Source organism: Populus euphratica, unplaced genomic scaffold (genome assembly GCF_000495115.2).
Source record: "Populus euphratica unplaced genomic scaffold, PopEup_1.0 scaffold10.1, whole genome shotgun sequence".
Taxonomy (NCBI): Eukaryota; Viridiplantae; Streptophyta; class Magnoliopsida; order Malpighiales; family Salicaceae; genus Populus; species Populus euphratica.
In genome coordinates, this window is record NW_011499856.1 from 2,134,710 (window position 1) to 2,156,667 (window position 21,958).

General features: G+C 30.6%; 3 protein-coding genes and 1 pseudogene across 3 annotated transcripts; 3 read left to right on the top strand and 1 right to left on the bottom strand.

Moving 5' to 3' along the window:
- The first annotated feature begins 3,247 nt into the window (after positions 1-3,247).
- On the top strand, positions 3,248-6,591 carry LOC105123417 (lipid phosphate phosphatase 2-like; annotated as a pseudogene).
- A 2,123-nt stretch (positions 6,592-8,714) lies between these two features.
- LOC105123418 (neurofilament heavy protein) lies at positions 8,715-9,459 on the top strand. The gene is made up of 2 exons (XM_011022998.1): positions 8,715-8,824; positions 8,931-9,459. The coding sequence occupies exons 1-2, from the start codon at positions 8,782-8,784 to the stop codon at positions 9,176-9,178; spliced, it is 291 nt and encodes a 96-aa protein (XP_011021300.1). The 5' UTR covers positions 8,715-8,781; the 3' UTR covers positions 9,179-9,459.
- A 1,858-nt stretch (positions 9,460-11,317) lies between these two features.
- Positions 11,318-11,689, bottom strand: LOC105123515 (glycine-rich protein). Its single transcript, XM_011023146.1, has one exon. The coding sequence runs from the start codon at positions 11,687-11,689 to the stop codon at positions 11,318-11,320; it is 372 nt and encodes a 123-aa protein (XP_011021448.1).
- Positions 11,690-17,653: 5,964 nt separating this feature from the next.
- On the top strand, positions 17,654-18,076 carry LOC105123516 (uncharacterized). The gene has a single exon (XM_011023147.1). It carries the CDS (start codon positions 17,654-17,656, stop codon positions 18,074-18,076), a length of 423 nt encoding a protein of 140 aa, XP_011021449.1.
- The last annotated feature ends 3,882 nt before the right edge of the window (positions 18,077-21,958 follow it).

The following is a 21,958-nucleotide window of genomic DNA, read 5'->3' on the forward strand; positions in this document are numbered from 1 at the left end:
ATATTTTTAAATTATTTTAATATACTATTCTAAAAAATAATTTTTTAAAAATAAAAAAAATATTATTAACATTTTAAAAGTCAAAAACAATTTTAAAAACAACAAAATACTTCCAAACACGATCGTAACAGAATTGCCTTCCTAAACCAGTTAGATTCGGCAATGAAGATGTCGTCGATTTTGGGAGAAACACTTTGGTATTAAAGCAATCAAAATAATCTTTGAACAAAAGTGGTTGGCCCCATTTGTTTCTCTTTCAATTTCTCAGCAAGCACCCAACCTTTTCTTTTACCAGGTAATTTACCCTTTTGTTTTCTTTTGGTAAATTCTTGCATTCTTTGAGTTGTCTTTATGTAGTCATATGTTTGGCTTCTTCTTTATAATCATTTCTCAAAGCTTTCATCTTTATTATCTTTTGAGGTGGATAAGACATTGTTTGTGTGTTTCATATGAACGTTGTTGACTAATAGGAACCTTCCTATGCCATGTTGACACTTTCTGGGACATTATTTATATCTAAGGACTATCACTGAAACTTAATAAATAAGTCTTTAATCTTCTGCGGTTTTGTTTGGTGGGTGAGTACAATGCCTTTGTGGGATTATGAATCTCTTTCTCGCTTTAAGAATTTTAGACGCTTCTTTTAGGTTAGTGGTTCTTTTCTGTAAAGGTTGTTTCTTTCTCTTTTGTTCGTAGTCTTTGGTTTTTAAATTGGAATATCTTATGTGGGTTTGCTTTGTTGTTTTTGATGTTGTTGACATTTTACTTGTGTAGCAGAATGCGACTCCTTTAGATTTCCTCTACCAACATAACAATATATGTAAGAGAATATGTTGTAGTTCTTTGTGAAATCTGGTGGGTTTATTTGGACTTTTGTGGTGAGAGATCAGATCATTGTTGAAGAAGGATTTTAAAATTTGGGGTTTTAGAGTTTTGAGGGTAAAGAGGAAGTCTCTACTTATGCCTGCTGTGTCTGTGTTGAAATTTGACACCTGGAATAAAAAGCAAATTAAAATTTAATGTAATAAAACCACTGAAAAATGAAAGCATTGAACAACTAGAGCTAATTGCTACTCACTGCTATTAATCGGAGAGGATTCAGTATACTTGCCTAGAGCTAGTAATCGGAGAGGATTCAGTATATTTGCTTGTAATTGTTAAATAGGGATTCAGGGAATGCTGTAGTTGAATCCTTCCTCCAAATATTAGGCATTTATTTTATTCAGTGTGGGTTTTGGTTGTTGATTTGTTCCATAAAAAACAGCCATTAATGGAGGAGTTTTAGATCTTGCAAGTCTCATTAGGTTTAATACATCATAAGTTGAATCTTCGTTTTGTCCCATACATGCCCTACTTAGCATTCGGCTAATATTAATACATATAATTGAATTGTAGATTTGCTACCTTACTAAGCATTCGGCTAATATTAATAATACATATAATTGAATTGTAGATTTGCTATCTAGGCTTTAGTTGAGTAGTCAAAATAACAAGTGAGAAGTGACTCTTTAAATTGGAGCATTGGGTTAATATGCCTTCTCCAATTATTCTATGAAATGTTATATTTTTCCAGTGGTTTCCAGAAACTTATCTTAGATTGTTATTTTACAATGATGCAAAGTTGGAAGACTTGAGAAAACAGGTGCAATGGATTTTCTATATCACATGGCTTATTATTATTATTATTATTATTATTATTATTATTATTATTATTATTATTATTATTATTATTGGTTGTTGATTTGTTCCATAAAAAACAGCCATTAATGGAGGAGTGTTAGATCTTGCAAGTCTCATTAGGTTTAATACATCATAAGTTGAATCTTCGTTTTGTCCCATACATACCTTACTAAGCATTCGGCTAATATTAATAATACATATAATTGAATTGTAGATTTGCTATCTAGGCTTTAGTTGAGTAGTCAAAATAACAAGTGAGAAGTGACTCTTTAAATTGGAGCATTGGGTTAATCTGCCTTCTCCAATTATTCTATGAAATGTTATATTTTTCCAGTGGTTTCCAGAAACTTATCTTAGATTGTTATTTTACAATGATGCAAAGTTGGAAGACTTGAGAAAACAGGTGCAATGGATTTTCTATATCACATGGCTTTGTATTATTATTGTTGTTGTTGTTGTTGTTATTATTATTATTGTGGTTTAGCTCCAATCTCTAGTTTCGCATAGATACTTCTTAATGAGTGTCTATGGTTGATCACTTTAGTTTTGGAGCTGGTTTCATGATGCTGGTGATGGGTGATTGTGTTAAGTTTAATAGTTTAATAGTTCAATAAGAGGATAAGTATAACAGTTTTGTGCATGCCATGTGCCACCTCTTATGGTGATAAACTATCACGCATTTCAGATTAGGGAGGATAAGTGTAAGGGCTGTGCTTTTCTCCAGTGGTAATTCTGGATGCAGTTGTAGGACTCCTTGATGAGGGTAATTATAGTGATTGCATAGCACTTGTTAAGATCAGAAGTTTTATTTTATCCAGTTTATTGTGAACAATATTTAGTTGTATGGCATCTAAACATTGAGGACTTGCTAATAATGAAGGCCAGGAGTACTGATCTTCAGATTCTGAACCTGGGTTGCAAGTCTTAATCAATGGTGCAGTTTGAAACAATGGAAGAAGCTCTATCATCCTTCATGAGAAGTCCTGTTAGCTGGTCCTTCAAGGTGTTAAAACAATAAAGACTTTAAAATTCATTGGTTACTGTCAATAAGTTATGCCACAGAATAAATGGCTACCAATGTTTGGGATAATGCTTTCATGAAGAACATTATCTTGATGACATTTCTGCATAGCATTTTTTGGAAACAAGCAAGCATCACTGCATAGGGAACTAATTTTGCAGATTGGTGAGTGAATGGAATGCTGATGATCCAGGTATTGGATGGTCTTGACATTTCACATTTAGATGCTGTGATTAGTAGTTTAAACACTATATATAACATTTGATATAGGTGTTTTTTTTCCCCTATATATGTACCAAGTCTACTGTTTGGGTTTTGATTAAAAGTTTGATAATTTTATATCTGAGGTTTTGGCCTGATATAGAACTGGGTGGAGAATGCAGTTAAGGGTAGCATGCATTTCTTGCGTTCGAACACTTAGTATATAAGCTCACAATCTGCTGATTAGTGAATCCCAATCTGACCACTGTATTAAACTTAATGAATTGTGTGACCAGTGGGATCTTCATTTTTTCACCTGAATATTGGTTTGTTGGGGTTATCAAGGATACATTAATCAACGGGCTGGATATGACTGTGAATAATTGTCAGTCATTTTCGCTGATGACCTTCCAGTAATAGAGCACACGAATGAAGAGGTATAGTTGTTGCTAAAATATCTTCATTGAGGTGTGAAGACCTCTCTGCAATATGACAATGTGAAGTTTTGGGTTTGTGTTTACAAGGCTAGTGGCTCTATTTTTCTGGCTCTTTTTCTGAAAAAGTTGCTGAATTTAAGCTCTTTCATTTTTATAATCACTATAAATTTCATGGTTATGGAGAACCTCTTTATCAATTCATTTTTGCTGTACCTATTTAAGCTTTATAATAGATGCTATTACGTAGTGCTATTTTCTGTTCAATGGTAAAGATAGTCCCTAGTCATTTTCTGTCGGTGCTGAGGTTCCTGTTTTATTCATTCTTAGTCCACAGATAAAAATATTTCAGTATCAAGTGTCAAAATTCATGATCTAGAATAGTTAATTCTGCTGTAAGTGTATTTATGATATGTATGTTTAAGAAGTGATACTGCTGCATGCATAATTTGGGTTTCCTTCTTTATTCTTTGCTCTTTAATGTTTGTATGATTGATGATTATGGAGCTCGAGTTGCATATGCATTGAGAAAGGTGCTTATACCTTTCTTGCATTCATAAACAGTAAAAGTAAGGCATAACATCAATAACTTCCCTTATAATTTTTACTGTTAATACCTGTTATCATATTTCACCAAACAGACCTTATGTTACTTTCCTAATGCCCCTTTATTTGGAGCTCAAAGTCTGATATTAGATTACTCTAAATGGTGACATGCATAAATGCAGTACAAGATGAGAGAGTTCCAAATGAGGGAGTTCCAGCTTGGTTATGGTGTACGTACTGTGAGGTCCCATGGAGCTTCACTTGCAAAGACACACATGCATGATTGGCTTATACTTCTGCTTCTTGTGGTGATAGAGTTCATCCTCTATCTCACGCCTCCATTTTATCGATATGTTGGGAAAGATATGATGACAGATCTTAAATACCCTTTGTTAGATAATACAGTGCCTGTTTGGACTGTCCCAGTAAGTATTGTGGCTTCATTTGCTAAATAATAACATATGTTCCAAGGAAACCATGTGAGGAACAATAACATTGATGGGACCCTTTCTGTTTTCTGATGATTAGATATATGCTGTTCTCTTGCCTGTGGTGATATTCCTGTTTGTCTACTCTCGTAGGAGAGACATCTATGATCTTCATCATGCCATACTAGGTGATAACATCCTGCCTTCTACTTACCTTTTTATCGGTAAAAGATATCTTCCATGTCCGCTGAAAAAATTCTCATGATGCTTTATGTGTGTTCACTATTGCAGGCCTCTTATTCTCCATTCTAGTGACAGCTGTCATTACTGATGCAATAAAAAATGCAGTTGGTCGGCCTCGACCTGATTTCTTTTGGCGTTGCTTTCCTGATGGAAAGGATGTATGCTTTTATGGACCTGCAGTTGTTACTTTCTACTATGACGATTCATATAAGATCCCCTCCTGTCCACATTGGTTAATTTGTTACTTTCTACTATGACGATTGGTATAAGATCCCCTCCTGTCCACATTGGTTACATAATTTAATAACTGAAACCTTATTGATCTACAGGTTTATGATCAGTTGGGAAATGTGATATGCAGTGGTGAGGAAAGTGTCATTAAGGAAGGGCATAAGAGTTTTCCCAGTGGGCACACTTCATGTAAGTGTTCACCATTACAAATAATTTCTATACAAAACAATTAAAACATTCTCGACCACGAAGCTAATTTATGCCGAGTGATGATGAAATATTTTTATCCTACATTGAAATATGGAAATCTTGGTCAAAGCTGCAGAAATTGAACACCTCATACCAAAGCTATGCTGGTTCAATACTTTTGGCAGTCATTTTAGCTTTGAGGAATAATGATTTTCAATTTCCAGGGTCCTTTGCTGGTCTGGGTTTCCTATCACTCTACTTGTCTGGAAAACTACAAGCGTTTGACCGTGGGGGCCATGTTGCAAAACTATGTATCGTCTTCTTACCACTACTAGCTGCATGTCTTGTTGCCATTTCCCGAGTGGATGACTACTGGCATCATTGGCAGGATGTCTTTGCAGGAGGTCTTTTAGGTGTGTTCCTTTTCATTGTTCATTTAGTCATCTAGATGAAACTTCCTCATTTTGTCTATTGGATGATTGCCTTTGCTAACTATTGCAGAGGCATCTTTTGCAGGACTAGTAGTGGCAACATTTTGCTATTTGCAGTTCTTTCCTCCACCATATCATCCTCAAGGTATGTTTGTTGGCAAATTTTATATGGCTCCTTTAATTTTTGTTGAACATTAGAGTCCAGGAAGGATTTTGATTGGAACATTTCATGTTCTTTGCTAGAGAATGATTAAGATTTAATTTTAAGCTTATCCGCCTTGTGCACGAATATTATTTTGATTAGACATCTAGGTTACAACTAAAGATATCCAATTAATACCTAGCTTCTTAGAGCATTCTTGCTATCATAGATGCAAGCTGCACGGCTGCGGCTGACTGCTGCAATTTTCTGGTTTTAGACCCTTACACTCAAATCAGAGTAATGGAAGGGGGGCTACGTTCTTTGTGTCCAAGATTGTTATGAAGCTTCTAATGCTGGAGCCTGATGCAGACTCTGATATCCAAAACATAGCTAATTCCCATGTTATTGTTGTTTTCTACGTGGAACTCATTTTAATCTAAGGGAGCATGCAAAATTTCAAGTTGCATTCTGCTAAATGGTTGTCTTAATTCTTTAGAAGTGTCAGTCACCAAATCTGACCACAACCTAAATGAATTGGCATTATGTTTTCTTCTCTGCGGTGACATGTTCACCTGACCTTGTGCATGCAGGTTGGGGACCTTACGCTTACTTTCGGGAACTCGAGGAGTCAGGTGCATATTCACAAGCAGCTGCTACTGTAAATCCACTCAATGCAGAGCCAATGGATTCACATGTTGAGAGCAAAGAAGGTGATAATGATGGGTTTTTGGGGCTGCATCTGGCACGTGACTCGACTATGCCTATTGAAGATGTGGAATCTGGGAGGAGGTAATTACTGATAGATGCAAAATTATCAGTCAAAGTTTCTCCTTTACAAGAAAAACATCATGTCCTTGTACATCTTTCATGGTGTTCAATTAGTTTGCTGCTTCTTGGCTTGTAGCAGGATTGGCCCTTCTGCTTTGTTTTGCCCTAACGGAACACATTCATTCATTAAATTGAACATAAACATAGCACATACTAAATGTAAATTGGTCAAAATTACAAGTGATGAATATCTTTTAACTCCCTCTGGATTATTGAATCAACAGTTTGCAGTGACAACAATTTATTTTAAAAAATTTATTTTAAAAGGGTGTTTGAAAACGTGATAGTATTTTTTTTTTGTAAGTGTTCTTTTGAAAAAAATACATCAAAATAATATTTTTTAATATTTAAAAAAAATTATTTTTAACACTAGAATATCAAAATTATATATATATATATCAACCTAAATAGGTATTTGGAAATCAAGAGTTTCTGTCAAAAGAAAGGTAAGAGGGATCAAAAAGGTATGTGTTGTATCTTAAAGAGTTGTGTCTTACTATGAAATAAGCTTTTGAGTTATCAACTGTGTATTGCAAGTTATTTTGATTTGAAGTTCATGTAATGGAAAATAAATTCTTTAATAGGGAAGTTTTATTGATTTTTAATTCAAAATGCAAGCGGCAATATTAGCATTTTTTTTAGTTTCCCTGTCAAGATATTCTAGGATTAAGTTTCAATTGAGGAATTTAATGATGTTTAATATATATTTACATTATAGAAGAGAGATACATATAAGAAATCCGAGGTTTATCTCTTTTTCAAACTATAAATATCTAATAATTAAAGGTCTAGGATCATAAAAAATTTTATTTGATAAGTCTTTCTGTTATGATATGATGAATGCATGTAATAATTACAATTTAAACATTATAACTTTTATTTATTTATTTATGCGTCGAGATGGGATTGAATCTCTTTTATAATTGAGTTTTAGAAATTGCAAAAACATAGTTTGCTAGAATTTCAAAATGAATATAATGGGAAACTTTTTTTTTTGATAATTCATGCAATTTATTTTTATATAACCTTCAATAAATTCTTACATTTGTAATTATATCTATTATGTCTTTTTATAATAATATATTTTTATTCCAAGTTTAATTTTTTAAACTAACATAATTATATTTTTCATTTTAATAATATTCGAGTGAGTGAGGTGTATATGAAAATAAATTTAATTTTCAAAAAATAATTAAGACAAATTTATTTATCCGTGGGTATGTATGTGTGTGTATAAAATATGGGAAAATTTTATGATGTCTAATTATCCTCTAATAAGAAATAATTGATTTGCATATGCCCAACGTCATTATGTGAACCATTAACAATTTTAATGGGAATTCTCCTGATTACTCAAAGTTGTTATGGAATTTTATGATTTAGAGTTTAATTTCAAGATAAATTTTTAGTTAAATTAAATAAAATTTTAACCGATAAAATTCATTTAACCCCACTAAGTTTTTAATAATTAGGATAATTATGTCAAATCCAATCCAAATATATATAAAAAAAGGCTTATGCTAAATATGAGAAGTTTAAGGTAAGAAAAGTTACACTAATATTTGGAAAAGGCAAAATGGCCACAGAGAATGGCAAGCAGAGTTTATGCTCAACACAACAATTCTTTCCATACTTTTTAAACCTGACTCAAATCTCGATTCAGAAAAAATGTCGGGTAAAAAACAACGAGTTAATTAAATAAATTTTATTTATTTATTTATAAAAAATAAATAAATTTTGATTGAATTTTCTTGAGCTTATCAAGTTACGCATCAATCTAAATTTTTATTAAAGCTATACCAAGTTAATTTTTCTCTTATTTTTTTAATTAAAATCCAGCTTAATTTAAACCTTGAATAAGTCACCGGTAATCCTACCAAGTCGGTTAAAGTTACATGGCAGTGATTCATTCATTGTGCAGGGTAAGAATATTATTCATAAATTACCATTTTTTGGGTTAAGAAAAGCAAACAAATTGATAGGAATATGGGTGGGTCCATTTGACACCAAGGCAAGATAAGAATGTGCAATGGGCTGGGAAGCCGAGCTTATAATAATAATAATAAGGTCCTGTATGAGCGAGTTTTTTATATATAATTATTCTTTTTTATATTAATATTAAAGATTAATTTTAAAAAAATAAAAAATATTTTAAAAAACCTTTTCGCACACCGAATGCCATTTCATGATGCCTAATTATTCTTTGATAAGAAACACGCAACTTGCGCGTGAGCACATGCTTATCCAATAAATCAATTATGAATAGTAAGTAGCATCTGATCCATTCACGTCATCATGTGTACAATTGACGGCCCTGATGGAAAACTCTATAATAACCAAATCCCTGATTGGCTAAGGCTTAAGAGTCAGAGGCACAAATTTTAATCAAGAGAGATTTTTACTTTCAATGGCAGAACCAAAAGCAGACCAAAATTATCCTTCACCATCAGGTACAGTGTTATCAATTTAATTCTGTAGATTTTCTTGATGGGTTTTTGAGTAAAACATAATAAGATTATATTTTTTTTGCTGTAATTTTTTTCATTTTTGATGCAGAAGAAAAGGATGTAAAAGCGCCAAATGTGATTGAAAGAGTCAAGGAAGAGATAGAGGCAATCGTCCATAGTGGAAAATCTCCACGCCATCATAAGGAAACACATGGAAGAAGTGATGATATTGATGAGGATACCCCCATAGATGAAGTAAAAGGACCAAGTGTGTTTGAACGAGTCAAGGAAGAGATCGAAGCCCTTGTTGGGGCTATTCATCCTAAGAAGGACAAGAGTGACGTGTCTTCATCTTAGAGGGGAGATGGAGTGGGTTGGTTAATTTGTCTTTTGTTGTATGACTTATGAATACACAAGTTAATGTTTTAAGCAACTAAGTTGTGTTCTTCATGATGGCTGGCTCTCTGTTTCAGTTGAAGAAGAAAAAATTGTTTCTGTTAGGTTTCTTTTGCTGGGGTTTTCTAGCAAACATTATTTAGCTGCTGGCTGCTGTGTGTATTATCCCTGGTTTTAGACCCAGGTAACCTCAAATTGTGGTAATTAATGGAAGTGGGCAATGTGACCGATTTTTTTATTTACTCCCTTTCGTGTGGAGTGCTCTGTAAGATTTGCTGCTAAGAGCTTCAATGAAGCTTATGCAGGCTGGAGCAAGAAAAGCTTGGAGTTCGTTTTGTTATGTAATTGGTTTTTGTTTGTATCCACTGAAAACTGATTGTTGATTTTTTACGTCTTTTGAAATCAAAAGACAAAAACAAACAATTTATCAGTTTATTGTTTTCAAATTTGGTTTCAAATGATACCGAATGACCTCTTTCATAGTAAAGCTATGTGTCAATTTGGTTAGAGTTTGAGAACAGATTGTCATTTCTGCTGGATAGCCAATTCCCATTGACATTATGTTTTCTTCTGTCAGTGTCTTGTTTGTCAGATTTCCTGTTTGTAGGGTGGGGACCTTATGCTTCCTTTGAGCAGCTCAATGCTCTGCTGTTGCTTCTGTAAATTGGTAAAATTTGAAGTAAAGCAGACATTTCGATACCCACCTGGTTCGCTATAATGTTTCTGCATCTGCAAAGTAATTCTTTTGGATGAAATCTGCTTTGGAAAGGTGCAGTTTGCAAGAAATGGTTTTGTTCTCGCCAAAAACAGGGCCGCAATAGAGTGTCACTGATAGACCTCAGGAGCTGAGGAGCTGGAGTCTTGACTGCTAAGGCCGGCCTCAGCAGTTCAAGTAAGGGATGGCAATGGCCTCCGCCTCCAATTATCCGAATGGATGTGGGTGTGTTTAGAGTCAAGAATGTATCCTCTTCTTGCATGGAGTTCCATATCCAATTATGTAAATTAAAAACATGAGATTTTCACCACACACGGCTCGTTTAATTCTTTCGAAGTCATTGGAGTCCTTTCATCGGTTGTAATGAATTCTACATTAGACTATCATATATAAATATGTAAGACCCTACTTCTTAAATCTAATTTTATATCAAAGAACACTCTGTCCAGCTCAAATGTAAAGAATCTTTGGCCAATTTTAGTGTAATCAAATATGAGGGCCTTGTGGATGTAGAATTCGAACCTCCGATGAGGTTCATCCTTCGATGGAGGTGGAGATGGTACCTTGCAATTTGACTCGGATGGGTATAGAGGCGGTGATGAAGGTAAAGCTAAATTCGTGGAGACAAAGGTGGAGGGTGCATTATCCGTTTTACTTAAACTCCATTACCATCCCTCGCTCAAGCCCTTGCTTTGAGAGAGCTTTTCAGAGTGTCGTCAGCTTGTGTTTGCGTGTTTATCCATTACCTTAATTAGAAGCACACTCATGCCAAGTCGAGCTCAATAACATATGTTGATGATTGGTTCTGGCTTTCTAAATCTAAACTTTTCTGTCGAAAGATTGAAAGAAGGTCTAGCAGGATCATCAAAAGGCCACACTCGACTTTGCTAAGCATTTTTCACTTGTTTTTACTTCAACTCCATGACCTCAGAAGTTTACTTGTTTCCCTAGACAGTTTCCTATTACGCAATCAGGTTACATTGACATCCCAACGGATTCCAGCGGATGATGAGAGGCAGGCCAGTTAATCTTGTGTTGCAAACTACTTTCGCTTTGTAGCTCAACTCAATGAACTTGAAAGCCTTTCGTGGAAAAAGGGTGTGCAGGTCTTGCATAAATGCCTACCATTGTAACGCTTTTTTTCCCATCAAAATGCCTTCTGTGACAAGATTTGAACCAGAGAATGGAAGTGCGTCTTCTGCCCTAGTCAATCTTTTCATGAGTGTGCACATTCAAATGAAAACACAATTCTTTTTTGATTCAAACTCAAAATAATAATGCAGAATACAAACTCATTTATCACGAAAATCATAAAACAAAACACAAAAATGTCTTCTTGACAGCTTCTTAGTTAAAATAAAATCTCAATCACATGCCCTTTCTTGTTAGAATCCAGCCTTCTTGAAGTAAGACTCCAAAGAATCTAAACTAAAACCATGCCCGAGCCCATTTCCATATCCAAACCCGAACCCAACCCCACAACCCATACCAACCCCAAAAACTAGCTTGGTGTTGTTCCATGGCCAGCTACCATACCCGAGTCCACCCACCAACCCGAAGCCTGCTCCAATACCACATCCGATTCCAACACCGCCCCCAGGACCCAGAATGGTTTCCTCTACTTTCTTGTAACCGTCTTGAAGGAATTCGGGTACCGGGAATTGATTCCCATTCTTTCTCTTGCTGTCATTTGTATTCCATATCCAAAGGGAGTTGGAGTTTTTAGTCTTTGTGTGGGTTTTGGATTTTGGCTTCATTCTACGAAGTGAGCAAAGGATAAGATTTTTGGAGAATTGTGGGGCTATATGGCGGAGTGGTATTTGTGCTTATGTTGTATGCTATATAAGTATAGGCAATACAAGCTCACTACAGGGGAAATACTAAGATTTCATAAGCTGGGGGAGGGGGACTCAATATGGAAAAAGAAAAGGAAATACAAGGATGGATAGTAAATAAACAAGAGTGCGAGGGCCCCTCTTAAATTGAACTATTGAAGTACCCTTGGTTAGTCCTTGGATAAAGAGGGTAAATTTTAGAAGAAAAACAAAAGGCGAGGGTTGATCTGATCAGACAGTGGTGGTTATTTTTTGAGTCACACCAATTCAGAGAAATTTTACGCAGTTTATTGGACCAATACATTTTTAATTGGTTGACATGGTTTAATTGATTTTTTTTTATTTTGATTAAGGATAATTTGCTTTTAACTATATTATAAATAATAAATTTAGACTTGATGCATGGAATCTAAATACTTGATTAGGAAAAACATAAGAATCTTTAAAAATTGGACATGGAATGCCTTGAATAAAGGCCAATATTAATAAAATACATATAAACATTTTAATATAAAAAAAATATAAACTTTGAACACGAGGTAGTGTGACGTTAAGGATGGCTAATTTGCCTTGGTATCATTACACCACTAATAAACAAAAAAAGTCAGGGTGCTTCATCATGGAGTAAATTGTTTTTATTTTTAATTTTTTTTTAATTCTCTCTTTTAAATTTTTTTCTTCCAACTTCATCCTTTAATTTTTTATTAATTTTAAATTAATCATCATAATTTATTTTATTTTATTTTTTGTGAGATTATCATAATCTTAAATAAACATCTTAATAGTTAATTAGTGCTTAATTTTTATAAACATATATTTTTTTTATCATATCATTAAATATGAAATATTTTAAAAAAATAAAGTTTTTAAACCTAGTGAAACTCATGATTCAAGTTGCGAGTTAAGTCGTAAAAATTAATATAATCTAATATATTATCAAGTTATTTTTGAACTTGTCAAGTCAAAGAAATAATCTAGAGACTTATGTATGTTAATTTTAAATTCAGGTTGGGTAAGAAGTTGGGTTGAAAGATTTAAAGTTTGACTCGCTAGGTTGAATTTAATAACAATACAAAATGATTTTATTTTTTTAAGCTTTGTCTTCTATTTTTTTTCAATTGAATCTTTTTGTATTATTATTTTTTATCAATTTCATCTTTTAAAATTTGGTTGGTTATGAATTGGTATATATAATTTATTTTGATTTTTTTTTATAAAATTATCACAATTCAAACAAACATTCTGATAGTTGGTCAATGCTTAATTTTACAAGTATTTATTTTTTTATCATGTCATTAAGTAAAAAATAGTTTAAAAAACAAAGATGTTAAATTCAATGGTGGAGTCCATGATCCAGATCATAGGATTGACGAGTTAAGCTACAAAGTTTGGGTTATTTTAATATATTATTATTTTAATATTATAAAAAAATATTATCTTAATTTTTTTTACTGATTATTTAGATTATTTTTAGATTTTTTAAATTGATTGAATCATGTCGAGATAATTTTTATGTGATATAGTTTGAAAATCAGACTTGACAAGAAATGGAGTTTAGAGTTTTTCAAATTAATTTATTAAATTAAATTTAATAATAATATAAAAAATCCACTATAAGAATATTTTTTTAAGTTGATTCAACTTGGCATGGGCAGGAAACAATTTGTTCACTAATACCTTTGATTCCCTAGGAAAGGCTTCCTTTTCCTTTGCATCAAGAAGATAAAATCCAAAGTAATAGTGCGATACACTTATTATCTGAAACTTTATCACCATATGTGTTATTTTTAATCTAAAGTTAGAATGAATTTTTTTTCTTTTTTGATATAGAAATTAGAGTTGACTTTAAATTAAATAGGGATGTCAAAATTTATCACTAAAACTGCACTAAATCATGTACATTCAGAATTAATTCACTTAAAAATTTGATTTAGTTGATAGGTCAAGGATACTAATGTTTGTTTCTGTATTCTAAATTATATGTAAATACATTTCAAAAATACATTTGGTTTAGAGAAGTAATAAATTAATATTGTTTAATTTTTTAAGATATTTTTATGTATAAATGTAAAATATAAAAAAAATATAAAAAATATATTAATATATTTTCAAACTAATAACGTTTTTAAAAAATATTTTATATTACAATACTAAATACTATCTAACTCGTTGAATCAATTAAATATAACCAAGTTAATTATTATTTGTTTGATCATAAAACCTCGATAAAGGGGATGGCAGTGCTGGCAGGTTTTAATAATTGCTCTGACCTCCTTAAAGGGGTAAAGGTTTTTTATATATTTTATATTACTAGGATGTAATTAGCTTAACTTTAATGTTTCAAAGTGAAATTCACCTAGTTTTAGCAAGTTTTTAAGCTGGGTTTGTGTTTATGACAAGTCTAATACATGAGCTGGGTTTGTGTTTATGACAAGTCTAATTCATAAAACTTAAAACTTGTTTAAATTAATTAGACTCGAGCAGGTCTACAATGAGCTGCGTCAAAGTGAGCTTAATTAGATGTGTTAAAAGTAAGCTTATCCAAAAAAAGGCTTAAGCTCGGCTCGAGGTTATGACAAACTTAGTTAGGTATGAGGTTTAAGCTAAACTTGTTTAAATTTGTTTAAGCTCGGCTCATCTGGATTGCTTCACAGCCTGGGCTAAAACTTTGATATATACTTATGATAATATAAAAATTGAATGTAATAAAATATGGGAAAATAAATATAGAATTATTGTTTTTTTTGGTTTTCTATCATTATAATTTTTTGTGACGTATTATGAACATATTCCAACTGAAATACCAAATAAATAGCAATACAATAACATATACTGTTCAAATACTTCAATTAATGCCTTATCAGATATCAACTCCTTGCTTATTGAACTACAATAGAAACTCTACTTATTTTTCTAGTTCTAAAATCCCATAAAAAAATATCATCAAAAATTAATTAAACACGAAGTGTATCTCAGTCCTTATAACTCACACATGCATATAATTGCTAAATCTGTTATTAAATTTTATTTTATTAAATTAATATATTTAATTATAATAATGTTTTAAAATCCAATAAGCTCAAAAAACAAAAGTTTCTTGAGTGTTTGGACAATGAATACTCATACATTCACATTAATATTATTTATTTTTAAATCTCACAAGATAGATGGTTGATAGTAAAAGATTTAGCAATTTCAAAATAGTTTTTTTTATGGAATTTAAAAACTTTCAAATGATAAAATCAATGATTTTTAATAAGAGATTGTGGAATTCTTATTTTTTATGATAAATGCTTTGAAAACAGAAATATAAATATTTAGAGAATAAAAATTATAAACCCTTTACCTAAGTAATTCGAGGGTATATATATCATTTAAACCTAGTCATGTTGCTTGAGTAGAGGAGTTAAAATGTCATTTTCATTTGATAGCATTAATAAGAGATAAATATCTTTTATATAATATTAATGTTGATAGAAATATAGTAGGCCATTAGAAAACATTTATGCATTTAAAAATATAGAGAGATAATTATTTTTTACATTAACATTTAACATAGTCTTGTGACCTAATATAGGGTCTATAGCGATCCTCGTATCCATATCTACTTGAACTTTACAAGATGTCAAGTCCCCTAATGATGGATCTAGCAGCTAGCTAAATTTATGCTTATTTTGGCTCAATTCATGGCTAAATCAAACAACATTAAATCTGATAACTTGTTAACCTATGTATACTTGAACTTAACACATAATTAAACTAAAAAATATTAAGTTTGGCAACTCATCAGACCTATATATATTAGGTCTCAATACATAACTGGATTTAAAAATATTGAGTCTGGTAACTCATGAGATTTACTATATCTATTTCGCCAAACCTATATATACTAAGGCTCAATACAAAGCTGAACTCAAGAATATTGAATTTGATAGTTCATTAGACCTATATTTATTTGGGTTTAGCGAGTAGTTAAATCCAAAAATGTTAGGTCTGACAGTTTTTCAGAACCATATATACTTGGGCTTAGTATGTAGTTGAACCCAAAAATATTGGGTTTGATAGCTCATCATGCTCAGGTCAACTTGGGTTCGGCGCATAACTGAATACAAAAATATTAGGTTTGACAACTTAATAGACCTGTGTTTGCTTGAGCTTAGAATATAAATGAACTTAATGATATTAGTTCTAATAACTCGCTTGATATATATATATATATATAATTAGACACAACGCGCAGCTGAACTTAAAAATATTGGATCTGAAAGCAAATTAGATCCATATTAATTATGTCTAACACTTTACTAATATTAAATTATTACCCTACTTTTAACCCTTTTAAATATGAGTTTAGGCTAAAAATTAAATTTTAAAAATATATCGGTCCATCTAATTATATATTAGATTATTTAGTTAATGAAATCTTATATAATCTTTTTTTCTTTTATATAATTACAAGCTCACAGAAGAGCTAACTCACAAACTTACAAATACAAACTTACTAATTAGCCTAATTGTCCATATCTGTTAAAATTATGAGTTGATATATAAAATTATATAATTTTATAAATTAAAATATATTTATCATGTAAAATCCTTTTAAAAAAATTAAAAATTAATAAAATCATATTAAAATCGTGTAAACTTGCGATTTTACAACTGTTTTTTCGTTTTCATGTAAAATATAAATCCATTTCAATTTGATACGTGGATATGATGAATCGTTAGTTGAGGAGTGAAATTGTTTCCCAAAAATCATTATTTTCTTCTTCTTCATTTATTTTCCCAGGGCATTAGACACAGGAGATAAGCGAAAGCAACATGTTTGACTAATTTTGTCGGTGAAATCTATATTAACAGCGCAGGAATTTCTTATTCATGAAAAATTAAGAAAGTACCAATTTTACAAATAATTAATTGACTTTTGAGCTAACTATTTTCTCAAAAACAACCAAGAAAGAGCACAGCAGATGCAAAATATATATGGTAAATAGAAATGAATGATGTTTAAGTTGCTGTAGATGAAAGTGTATAGTATTTATTCTCTTCTCTGCATCTCCATCCTTCTTTTGTTTGTAAGATGAAAATCCATGGAGATAAATAATTATATTGTATTTTTTATATTAATTAAATTATATATGAATTTTTACTGCTTGAACTATATATATACAAAATATCTACATATCATATTTTCATGTCAACACTTGCACTATTATTTTATTAATTTTTTTTGCATAATTTTTTTTATAAAGAAAATATTGTTCGATACGGTTGTAGAGGCCCTTAGACTGAATTGCCGTATTAATTAATATATCTCGCACTCGCTGTCGATCTTGATTCAAAATCTTCATATGGTTAGAAGTTAGACCTCGGATTCATGAGGGAAAAATAAACGCTATTGAAGCTATAAGTTTGGTCGGTTATGTTGTCGGCCTTCAACAAAAGTCAAAACAAGCCACACACCTTCAATAGGAGGCCTAATAATTCTCACAACCTAACTTTATAATTTGTTTGTGTGATTTAAAAATTAAAAAGAAATTAATTATTTTTTATTTTAAATTAATTAATTTTTAGTTTTTTTACATATATTTTTACATAATAATATTTTTTAAATAAAAAATAACTATTATTATATGCGCCCCACTCCATTACCAACACCTTTAATGAGCTAACCTCCTTTCGTTGACCTGAACATGGCATATGCCGTAACACTGTTTCTCAGTAATTAACAAACCAGTTGCTCCGCCATCCAAATATTCCAACCCCAAACCCCCCTATAAATATCTTTCCCCACCGATCCAAAGCATAAAGTAGATCAAAAGTCCCTTCCATCAAGAAAAAACAAGAGAGAATCCACAACTTCCCTCTCTCTCTCAAAAACTAAAAATGGAACTGGCTCCTCGCTCCTTCTATGGTTCTTGGAAGAGATACTGGAGAAGAAGGCGATACCAGCGATTCGACGGTGCGATCATAGCCCGAAAGAACATTAAGGTGACGAGATTCGGAGGTAGCCCACGAAGGGTATGGAAGATCAAAGCAGTGCCCAAGTTAAGAATTTTGAATAGCATTGCTTCACCATTGAAGCTAATGAGCAAGCTCAAGAACGCATATATTAACATGATGCTTAGTTTCGCTGGAAATGTGGATGGAACAAATGTTTTTGGAAACAGAAGGGTTCCAAGAGGCAGGCAAGTTAAAGCTCCTAATTACCCGAGTGAAGCGTTTGAGAAGAGGTTGGTTTATGAGATTTATAAGAACCTGCTAGCAACTCGAGAATTATCTACCGTGAAGATCAGTAATGAATCATGAGCGGATATATACATTTCCTCAAGGTATTTGTATTTCCTAGCTTAATCCCAAGGAAATTAATCGTAAAATTGGGATGTTTATTTGAGATTCTTCTTTGTTTTAATTTTATTTAATTTCAATTAGGATGTGTGCATCGAGAAATTAATGGTTTTATTAATGCCATATATTTTTCTTTTTTTTAAAAAAAAATGTCATATCTTTAGTAGACGTGTACAAGCATTATAATTAACATTTACCAAGAAATTAACCTTGGGATATATGGAGATGTCTACCATGCCATCCTAATAATTAAGAGACTATAATAAAGGTAAACCCATTATATTTTTTCTTTCTTTCTTTTATAATCATGAGAGTCCGCGCCCATATTTTACTGTTTATTAAGGTAATTGTTAGAACCAACTTTAAAAATTAAATGGAAATTTCCTCCATAATTAGACATTGCTATTTGGGCATATAATCTAAGCAATAAGAAGATGAGAGCGTACAAATATGATTAGTATTTCATACTATTTTATTTATTAAACATATCATAAACTTTAATATTTTAATGTTGTTGGTAGCCGTTGAATACTTATGATTTAAAAATATATTAAATAATATTTTTTATATTTTTTAAAATTTATATTTAGCATTATTATATTAAAATAATTTAAAAAGATAAAAAAATCAATATTTTCTAGGAACTTGCTGAGACAATAAAAACAAATTGCACCTAAATTTTATGTTTTTTAAAGCTGTAATCGTTGAATACTTATAGTTTAAAAATATATTAAAATAATATTTTTTTAGTTTTTAAAATTTATTTTTAGCATTATTATATTAAAATAATTTAAAAAATAAAGAAAATATCAATATTTTCTAGGAGTCTGGTGGGACAATAAAAACAAATTGCACCTAAATCTTATGTTTTTTTAAAGTTGCTTCTTTATGTATATATATATATAATTTGTCAACTTGCTTGAGGAGTTTGGTTTATGTCCTTTTTAACTCAACTATGCTTATCTGAAAGGTCAGAATTAATGTAAAGAAACTTTATTGTTTCACCAAGACTTAAAAGTTCATATAAAATGTTCTATGCAAAACAAACATTCTCTTTCCGTCCACATTCCTAACAAGGATAAGACAAGCACAACTTAAACAAATTAAAAATTAAAAGGTGATTAGACTACAAATTATTTTAATAAACTAGTACGTTAACTTGTTAGAAAGATTCTTGCGGCCGGCCCCAATGTCTTTCTCGGAAGCAACCGTGTGCCTAATTCACGGGACCTCAATAAAATATGATCCCGTGAAGACTAAGATGCCCACAAGGGTTTAATTTCTTCTTTGTTGTGTTTTTTTTTTTTTGTTTTGCCAGTTTTGACGTGTCTTGGGATATGTTCGATCGATGCCCGAAAATATAATTAATTTTAAGTGATTAGATATTTTTAATTAAATATGTGAAAATGACCTTATTATCAAATAATAGGGCACTTGATGAATTGACCTCGTAAGAGTCCTCATGAGATGCTGCAATGATATCACCACCAAATTATTTTTTAATATATATATTCTCTCACTTCAAATAACAAATAATATTTGGATGATGGATAATAATAAAAACTTATTTTTTATTTGATATATAAACGTATAATAAATATGATATAAATATAGGGAAACCTACATATGAATGTCTATTACTTTCCATGCGGAGAATAACTTTTATAACATAGAACCACAAAAAAAATATTAGAAATAAAAAAATTAAAACAATATAGATTAAGGATAAAAATGGAACATTACATTATAAACAACAAAAATAAATGTTCTCATGTGACCTCCTAACAATTTGTCTAAGGCCTGTATAATGGCACTGTGTAATATGATTGCATAGAACCTCTACTTTTATTCATTGGATCATGAGCTAGAGCCCTAGTATTAATTCGTTTTTTAGTAGTGATTTGGTATTGGTTTTAGATATATTTAATCAAATTTTAAGTATAACCATATTCAATAAACACCATCTCTCGTTTGGTTTATAGTTAATTAATAATTAATAATAGCCATGGTCTAACCAAACATTGCGAATTGGGCTTCAGTCAGGCCTTAAACCTTTTCTTTTCTTTATAATGCATTTTCGTGCCCATGTTAAAATATTTTCAAGTTAATTAGATATAAGATGTTGAAGCTATAATTTACGGATACATGGAAATTAATTCAAACTATGAAACTACACCCATATGCACGGTCCACGTTTCTCAAGGGGAGCAATAACTAGCAAAAGTTCATTTTAGTCCTCAAAGTTTTTATTTATTTCAATTAAATCCATAAAGTCTTATGATTTTATTTTTCAATCCTTCAACTTTATTTTTATTATGTTTATGTACTTGAGTAATGAGAAATGAGAAAGAAAATTACTAGAAAATAAAGAGAATTTTCCTAGCTATATTTCAGCAATAAGAAGAAAAAGAATTAGTTTTGATGTTAATGGATTCATCTTGGTAATGGATTCGTCTTGGAAAGGAAAGTTCAATTATAGTAAATTTACCCATCAACCATGGTAAAAAGAAAAAGTAAAACAATATAGATAGTCAAAAGCTAAAAAAAATAAATAAATAAAAAATATTAACACTTGTAACTTTTCAAATAAGTGATTTGAATTATCAGATTAGAAGCATTCAATCTAGAAAAATTATTTATTTTAATTTCTAATTAATTAGATATTAAATGATAAAATTAAAAAAAATAAAAATTAATTAAAAGAATGAAAATCAAAATCAAAATAAAAAATAAATTTGATTCTTTATGAAAGGATAAAATTTAAAAAAAAATCAATTTTTATAATTTAACAAAAGTACCTAAAAGAAAAAAAAGAATAAGGATCTCAGATGAAATAAAAAAATAATTTTTTTTTTGAATGAAGGGTGAAATTAAAAAGAAAAATTAATTTAACAAAACAACCTAAAAAACAATCAAAATAATAAGGATTGAATTGAAGAAAAAAAAAATACATCGCAAATTAGAATTGAATGAAGAAATTAAAAATAAATAAACATTTTATAAAGGGTGAAGAATAAAAAATAAAATTAAAATTAAAATGTCTATATAAATAAAAGAATAATTCTAAAATTTTGATGATCACCATGATTTAAAAAAGAGAGAGAGAGAGAGAAAAAAAAAAACATAAGGGTGATAAACTAAACAACTATCAATCACATGCGCGAACTAAAAAAGAAAAAAGACATTATAACGCTTTTAATAAAATAATAAAAGTTGATATTTAATTGTTGAAGGTTTCTCACACGTTACTCAAAATGCACACTAATAGGTCTCCAAATTATCTAAATTGTGATATTTGGTAATGTGATATTTGACACGGATTCTTATAGCAGTCATTTAATTGATGCGACCTGGTTAACAACTAGAAACACATTATCTTTTTTTCTAGTTAGCAGAAGGCACAAGTTTTCAAATTAAACCAAGACTAAGGCTAAATATTCTTAAAGTAAAACCAACTTGATCTAAAGGAAGCTTATTTTTTAGTAGAGGTTTTTTATAGCCTCGACAATCTCTATGATAATTAAAAATTATTTTTTTATAATTATTAAACAAAAAACATCATTTATATGAATCCTCCCATATGATTCAGCTCAATAATCTAAATGCTTGAACATTAATTTTAAAATCTTAGAATGCAATATTTTATGGACATTTTCATTAAAAAGATATATTTATTTGTCTCTATTTCATTATTATTTTAAGAAAGAAAGAATAACAATAAGTATCTTATGAAGATAATACAACTAATTTTCATACTAATTGGAACAACTCTTATAATGAAAATGATAAACTTGCTTTATTCGTTATCTTAGCAATATTCTTTACAAGTATTTATTCATATGA